The 7,443-nt window shown below is 38.9% G+C and overlaps 2 protein-coding genes across 3 annotated transcripts; one reads left to right on the forward strand and one right to left on the reverse strand.

The window, feature by feature from the left end:
- Positions 1-81: 81 nt before the first annotated feature.
- On the reverse strand, positions 82-1,773 carry LOC147939567 (vacuolar-sorting protein BRO1-like). The gene is made up of 2 exons (XM_087460648.1): positions 918-1,773; positions 82-569 (listed from the first exon to the last, which is right to left on the reverse strand). Exons 1-2 carry the CDS (start codon positions 1,581-1,583, stop codon positions 255-257), a joined length of 981 nt encoding a protein of 326 aa, XP_087316774.1. The 5' UTR covers positions 1,584-1,773; the 3' UTR covers positions 82-254.
- Positions 1,774-2,582: 809 nt separating this feature from the next.
- On the forward strand, positions 2,583-7,027 carry LOC104705386 (uncharacterized). 2 transcript variants are annotated; one of them, XM_010421375.3, is made up of 14 exons: positions 2,583-2,773; positions 3,115-3,210; positions 3,504-3,647; positions 3,753-3,868; positions 4,058-4,212; positions 4,360-4,448; positions 4,546-5,080; positions 5,432-5,554; positions 5,677-5,813; positions 5,946-6,025; positions 6,231-6,345; positions 6,435-6,509; positions 6,603-6,753; positions 6,837-7,027. In XM_010421375.3, the coding sequence occupies exons 2-14, from the start codon at positions 3,121-3,123 to the stop codon at positions 6,857-6,859; spliced, it is 1,833 nt and encodes a 610-aa protein (XP_010419677.1). In that variant the 5' UTR covers positions 2,583-2,773; positions 3,115-3,120; the 3' UTR covers positions 6,860-7,027. The 2 variants fall into 2 exon arrangements, with proteins under 2 accessions (XP_010419677.1, XP_010419678.1); XM_010421376.3 differs by having other exon boundaries at positions 2,646-2,838.
- The last annotated feature ends 416 nt before the right edge of the window (positions 7,028-7,443 follow it).

Here is a 7,443-nt window from a genome sequence, read left to right on the forward strand (position 1 = left end):
AAACCCACAGATCCATCATGATCTTTGCACTTCTCAGTCGCTGTAGTGACATCTGATATATGTTCTCTATTATGCAATCCATAAGGAATTATTTACCTTTATCTATATATATGAATAATGTGCTTTACACAACTTTCATCCATCATATCATCTCTCTACTTTTGAATAAAGAATTTGAGTCACTATTAAACAAAAATTCAACGTCATTCAAGAAACATATCAAAGGTGAAGGTCGAGGCTGCTGTCCCTGGGGATCATAGTACGAGCCTTGTTGCCATGATGGAGGTTGTTGCTGGGTCTGAGGAGGATACGGTTGTGGTGGCGCTTGGCCATGAGGAGTATGGCTTCTTTGCTTCTGCTTCTGCCAAACGGCTGGCTCCGCTCCTCAGCTGTGCAATTTCTTCTGCAATTTCCTCTTTCTCGTGCAACTCTTTTCCATACCTAAAACAAGCTTCACTGTAGAAGACCGCTGCTTTCAGCTGCACATGAGAAATCCAGCCTTTCTCGAAATGTTCCTTCAATGGTGAAGTGGTTAGCGCAGCGAAAGCTTCCTCATAAAATATGCCAACCTGATCATAAGCAAACAAGAAGTGTCAATTCAATCGACTCTGTCACTTACTCACAGTTTAGTACAACAGATGCTCCACCAAAAACTAAGCACGTTTATAGCATATGTACTCATAACTAATCCGAGTCTGAAGAATCTACTAAATCAATTCCAAGATCTTGAGTCCATAAATGTGCACAAATTCAATCAATCCTATCACTTCTTCACAACAGTGCAGTAAAACAGATGCTCCACCAAAATCTAAGTTTCTAGAAACCTACTTACAATCAATCCGGGATTAAAGAATCTAAGATCTTGAGTCCACAACTGTGCACAATCAAAACAGATGCAAGCATGATACGACACTAACCTGCCTAGCAATTTTAGCAGAAACACCAGGGGTGCTTCCTTTGGCAATGGAGTTTTCAAACACACATTCTTGAGCTTGCGCAAGCATCAACCGTTCCAACATTCCCACGCAGTCCACCGACAAATCCACGGTGAGGCTCTGCCCAATCGCCGCCTTAGATGACAAATTATCCTTCAAGTACACAAACGCACCTGCAGCAGCGATGAACGCATGTGAAGCCTGACGACGCCCATCCACGGTGGTGCGGTCATGACCGAGTCCAATCTGGCTATACGCAGCACCAAGATTGAAGAGAACAGCGGCTTTCTCAAGATGAATGTTCTGCTGAGTAGACTTTTGCTTTTGCTTGAAAGCATCGTACCATAAGAAAGTAACGGCGTTCACCTGGTGCTTCTCTGCGGAAATTGGAAATCGCGTTTCCACCAGACAAAGGGCTTTGTAATATGAGATGAGAAGGTCTCGCCGAGCTGCCGGAGACGGATCGGGGACGCGTTCTAAATCGTATCGGAGCTGCTTCACGGTTTCAAGATCGTCGTCTATAAGCTGAGCCTCGCGCTCAGAGTAGGTGAAAGTAACGTAGTTGCGGAAAGGACGGTAGAGATCAACGGAGTTCGTCTTCTTCTCATGAATGGCGAGCATCAGATTAGAGACCGCCGACGAAGCCATGGCGGTTGAGAAATCCCCTTTGATCGCTCTTCTGATTTTTTCTAATTCTTCGGTGGTTTTCTTGACACATGTCCTGAGGGACGCATATAAATTGTCCCGTTTTTAGGAACGTTTCTTTGTATAATCTATGATTTCGATTTAAATCAATCGTTTTAATTAAGTGGGACGGACGAAGGACGGTGCGATGCACATGCTCTAAGTTTTGGAGGATTCGTCCTTTGACATGTTCGGTTAATCGTGATGGTGTGATTTTGTATAGGTTGTTCAATGCAGTTGAGTTGACTATATGTAGTATAGATAAGAATTCAAATTAAATCAGTAATTTTCTGAACAAATGTACAATGCATAAGACACAAGTAAAAGGAGGTTTGGTCTGAAGAGAAGATTTTGATCAAAATGTTGTTGGACAATTACGTAAAGGAGGTTTGTGAGATTACAGCATTTGGATGATTTGATACAAGAAATGGCTGAGACAGCTTTGTGTTTTTGATTGTCTGATCTTGTTATCTATCTGTCAAACAATCATGATTAAGTTAGTTAGCATCCTACGGCTCCATCCATTGATCTGTAGTTAACAACATTGACAATGCCAAGTTCCCCTGTAGTCCATTATCGTTTTCTACTTTTCTTTCCATTTAGCACCAAAATTATAGGGTGGTGTCCTCACAAATATAGCTCCCAAAATCCCAGTGTCTGCCAGAGACTGCGAGATGTTTGTGAAACCTATTTCCTTTTTGGTCACCGGAAAAAGGTCAAAGTTACCAAAAAGTCACAAATATAGCTCCAAAAATCCTAGTGTCTGCCAGAGACTGCGAGATGTTTGTGAAACCTATTTCCTTTTTGGTCACCGGAAAAAGGTCAAAGTTACCAAAAAGGGAAATGACGGAGGGCATTATCAGGTGGGCTTTAGTTAATGAATAAGCCCAGTGCATGGCTGATAAAGGTATAAGGCCCATTCGTTTTCTTTATTTACTTTCTAATCCTTAAAATTCGGTTGATAATTGATTAAAACCCGGAAAAAATAAATTTGACAAAAAGAACCCGTTCGCCGTTTTGAACTTCAGGAAACAGCAAAACCTCTCAAAAACCCTAATTTGCTTTTCTTCTTCTTCGCGACTCCTCCTCACTCTCTCTTTCGCCCTTCTCCTCCGCCACGTCTACAGAATCATCTCCTGGGAAAACTGAAACAAGTTAGATTTCTTTGACCATCCACTTATTTCTCTCTGTCTCCCTTCGGTTTTGTCTGTGTGAATTGGTTAGTTGCTTACTTGTTTTTGTTACTCTCAAAGTGTTGAATTAGAGATTGTTTTTGAGTGATTCGATTTGTAAGTTGCTGCATTTTTTTTTCCAATTGAAATCGATTTAGCTGTGGTACTTTTTTTTAATCTTTTACATTGACTAGCTTAGCTCGAGTTTTCGTTGTGGGTTGACGACAAGGAAGGAACTTTAAATTTTTCCAACTTGGAGATGTTAGTGTGTGTGTGTGTATAATGTACGCATGTATTTGATTGTTTGCTTGAAACAATTTCAGGGGAAGATGAATTTGGTGAACATTAGAGACGTTTTGACTTCTTTCAGTCCTGCTCTAGATTATCTCGCTATTAGCACCGGCGATGGCCGTATCAAGGTATCCTCAGTCTTCTTCTTTTATGGTCCTTAGTAGTTTTGGAACTTGCTTAACTCAGTAGTCTCTACCTGTATGTTTTTCACATGGTTCTCTACTTGTAAATTTGTGTTTACTTTTTTTTTTATTGGTATAGTTATATTCATACAATTGTGAACGGGCCTGTTTGATCTTACTTGTGTTGATTGGAATTTGTTTCATATTTTCTGACTCTGTACAGTTTGTATGGATTTTTCTATTCAAAGAGAAGATCTTTTGCTTTTCAATTAATGTAATTTTTGTTTGATGTTATATAGATTTGGGATACCGTAAAGGGTCAGGTCCAAACAGAGTTTGCTGATATTGCATCTACAGAGGAGACAAACATATATACTAAAGTTGCCAAAGGTCACCTCTCTGTTGATTATACTTGCATGAAATGGCTGTCTTTGGAGAGAAAGGTACAGAGGCTTAGTTTATTTTTTATTCTAGTCTCGTGGTGTTTATTAAGTTTGTTAAATTATTGTTTCTGCTTACACATAAGCCTTATTCTTGTTAATTTGCAGAAGAAGAGAAAACTTGGAACTTCCGTGTTGGTATTAGGAACCGGTGGAGGGGATGTTTTAGCACTTGATGTGGCTTCTGGTCAGCTGAAATGGAGAATAAGTGATTGTCATCCCGGGTAAGTAACTTACTCTCACTGACTTTTTCTTTACTATTCATTTGTTGGGCCATACTTGAAAAGCAAACAGATATTTTTCTGTTATTTGGTCATGCTCTAGGTAGCTGCTCTCTCTGCAAATCTTTATAAATTTTCCTCTTTATAGCTGGGTTAGGACATTTATCAATATTTGTTTCTTGTCTTGTGTAGTGGTGTCAATGCTGTTTCATCTTCAGCGAGGGCCTCGTGCATATACAGTGGTGGGGCAGATGGGATGGTTTGTCAAATTGATCCCCATAGTGGAAATCTGATCAGAAAGTTCAAAGCTTCAACAAAAGCAGTTTCTTCTTTATGTGTTTCACCAGGTGTGTCTTTCCGTTTGATCTAAATAGTCTTCTTGTATGTTGTAGCTAAAAAAAGCTTCATTGAAGTAACGTAGAGAAATTTCTGTTGACATGCTTACATGCATGTATACCTGCTGATGATGTTATTATTTCTCCTCTCCATTGTAGATGGAAAAATATTAGTCACTGCATCTGCTCAGTTGAAGACTTTTTACTGCTCAGATCTCAAGAAGATACAGAAGTTTACTGGTCATCCTGTGAGTACCAGTACTTATATCGACCCAGGTTTTATGCTAGGATGCTGCCTCTATGTTACACATTAGAAGGTTCTTAACAGTTTTTAATGTTATATAGGGAGGTGTACGTTGTGTGGCTTTTACCGAGGATGGGAAGTACGTCCTCTCATCCGCAGCCGGTGAAAGATATATTGCAGTATGGAAATCAGATGGTGCAAAGAAGCAGTCAGCTAGCTGTGTTCTTGCGTTGGAGCACCCTCCCGTCTTCGTGGATAGTTGGGGTGAAACAAATGAAAAAGGGTTATATGTATTAGCGATTTCAGAAATAGGTGTCTGTTATTTTTGGTATGCATCAAATGTTGAGGAGCTATGCAATGCAAAGCCTACAAAAGTCGCATTAGCAACTGAAGATTCTGCACTCAAACACCACAAGGGATCATTGCCTATAATCTTTGCTGCCAAATTACAAGGCATTTTGAATCCTGGATCTGCGCATGCATTTATTGCATCCGGATTGCTGGTGAAACCATCATTCCAGAAAATGGTATTGCAGTTTGGCACAGACCTGGTGCTGAATGCCTCTAAGGATGGGATCCTTCTCCCCATCGCTCAAGTTTCCAAGTCCAGCAAGGGGCAAGGCGTGCAGAATAGAGGTATTTTCTATGGGCTATACCCTTTACTAATTCATGAAACTTCCAACCAAAAAAATCGATTAGGATGTTTTTGTTTATATTGTCAAATTGACTAATTTATTCAAAGATTTCCAGTAGTGCCAGCTGTTTAACAATATCCACACCATGTTTTCGCTTATGTGTAACTGATTTTTGACAGTAATGTAACTAAATATATATATACATATATATTGGTAAAAGTACCTTTCAATATGTTGAATCCTTTTGTTTCACCTTCTCAGTATGGAGGATGTTTGTCTGAATTCTGCAGTTTCCATTTTTCCCATTTACTGTTAGTAACAATGACTGACCAAGATTTTTATAATTTTATAGTTATAACATTAGACCGGGCACATGCGGAGGATGCATTGCTGCCAATCGCAAGGGTTGCTGATCTGCATGAGAAATTGCACTCATCTGATAAGGATACTGATATGGTTGACCAAAGTCAAGCTGGTGAGTTTTCCATCACGGCACTGAAGTCTCACCGTCCTGATGCTGATCACTTGATTGTGTTGGCTGTTTTAGTAGTTATATGCCAGATGCCTTTTATTCATTTTTTAATTTCAAAATTTCAGATCATGAGGAAACATTTAGCATGGAGGATAAGTTGAGATCGTTAGGGATACTAGGAGGTACAGATGAACAAAAGAACCTTACCTTTGCTTCCATAATTGATGGAATTGATCTTGAGGCTTATCTACCACCAAAGAAGGTATATCTGCTTTCTAGATGCTCTCTTCTTTGGCCGGTGTTACATCTTACTGATGCATCTCTTTAAAGATTTCCAGAGATTTTTTTCTTTGAATTGGATCGTAGTAGTCATAGATTTTTTGTGTATTGCCAGTTAAAGTCTGCTGTTTTGTCAATGGAACCCTCTTCTGCATTCAAGACTCTAGAAGCTTTGGTTGCTATGTGGCAGACGAGGTCGGTTCTTTAGTTTCCTCCTTTCCTATTCGCAAGATTCATCTTTAATAATTTTATTATTGAAGCTTTAACCGATGAGAAAAGTGACGCTTAAAATCTAAATGTTCCTCTCCCTAGCAATTTTAAATTATTTAGTCTTCGGCTATGATGATAAATAATACCATGTTTGATATTTCAGTCTTATTGCGTTTATTTCAACCAACAGGGCATGTGGTGGGAGGCATCTTCTACCATGGATATACAGCATAACGGTGAATCATAGTCATTACATCGTGTCTCAAGAACCAAAAAATCAACAGCTGCTTAATACATTGCTTAAGGTATGAGCCTAAGAGATAAGAATAGAGCCAATGATTTTGTTAGTTCTGTATAATTTTCATGGTTTAATTATGTTATGCTGTACTTCCAGATTACCAAGTCCCGAGGAACGGCTCTTCAACAGTTACTACAGATATCCGGGCGCGTACAACTTGTTACAGCCCAGGTTACATACCCATCATCTTCTATTCAGTTGTCAAGGTTGTTACAAGCAATCATATGGCTATTTAGTTTTAATAAACCTTTGGTTTTACGGCAGATCAATAAAGCTGCAGGAAATCAAACTCAAGTAACAGCTCATGATCACGAGATTGATGAAAGTGAGGATGAGGAAGAAGATGTAGAAGAGCATTTCTATGGTGAGAATGATAATGAATCCGATTTAAGCAGCGACGATGGAAAGGATAAAGGTAAATAATTTTTGTTTCATTTTTGCATATTGGTTTGTAGAGTAAATGTTATATCTAAATCTTGCCTACTGTTTTACTTCCAGATGATTCCTTGATGGAGATGTAAGCTTATGAGCGAAGAGTAGATAGAGGAGCTTGGCCTCGTCTTCTCATGTTTTTGTTTTCCTTCTCTTTTAGTGATTTCTATGATCTTTGTATTAGAATTTGTATTTTTGATCCAAAGCGGGAATTCTTAACGCGTTGCACAGAATTATATTTTATCTTTCTTTAAACTGAACAAGTCTACAACGAAACGCTCAAGTTCCATAACAAAGAAATACTCCCTCCTATGTTTAGGGAGTATTAATTACAAGGGCAAGGGAAACAAAACCTTTCTGTTTGGTCTCTATTCAATCCGAACACTAAAACTTCTCGGCCTCTTCAATTCCGGTGTTATTTATTATTATTACCATAATCCAAAACCTCTTCGAAATGGCTCGAATTACTGTTCGGTCGCCAAAAGATGTATACAAACAAGTCATAGCATTTACCATTCTTATTTCTTTTCATCTCGGCTGATCTTTCGGTTTCTGGTTCTTCAATTGCTCTCTGTGCCAGAAATTGCTTTAAACTGCGCATTGATATTTAGTCACAGCCATGTGCTTTTGAGAAAAGGATTCTATTTCTTGTCGAAAACTTAAATGTTCCTGA

Source organism: Camelina sativa, chromosome 8 (assembly GCF_030686135.1).
Source record: "Camelina sativa cultivar CO46 ecotype springtype chromosome 8, ASM3068613v1".
NCBI classification, from domain to species: Eukaryota; Viridiplantae; Streptophyta; class Magnoliopsida; order Brassicales; family Brassicaceae; genus Camelina; species Camelina sativa.

Excerpts from the sequence above, each read along its gene's own strand:
- LOC147939567 (XM_087460648.1), bottom strand. The coding sequence starts at position 1,583 with ATGGCTTCGTCGGCGGTCTCTAATCTGATGCTCGCCATTCATGAGAAG. Across the intron at positions 570-917 it reads CTGCTAAAATTGCTAGGCAG|GTTGGCATATTTTATGAGGA; the intron begins GTTAGTGTCGTA and ends GCTTATGATCAG.
- LOC104705386 (XM_010421375.3), top strand. The coding sequence starts at position 3,121 with ATGAATTTGGTGAACATTAGAGACGTTTTGACTTCTTTCAGTCCTGCT. Across the intron at positions 3,211-3,503 it reads CCGGCGATGGCCGTATCAAG|ATTTGGGATACCGTAAAGGG; the intron begins GTATCCTCAGTC and ends GATGTTATATAG. Across the intron at positions 3,648-3,752 it reads GGCTGTCTTTGGAGAGAAAG|AAGAAGAGAAAACTTGGAAC; the intron begins GTACAGAGGCTT and ends GTTAATTTGCAG.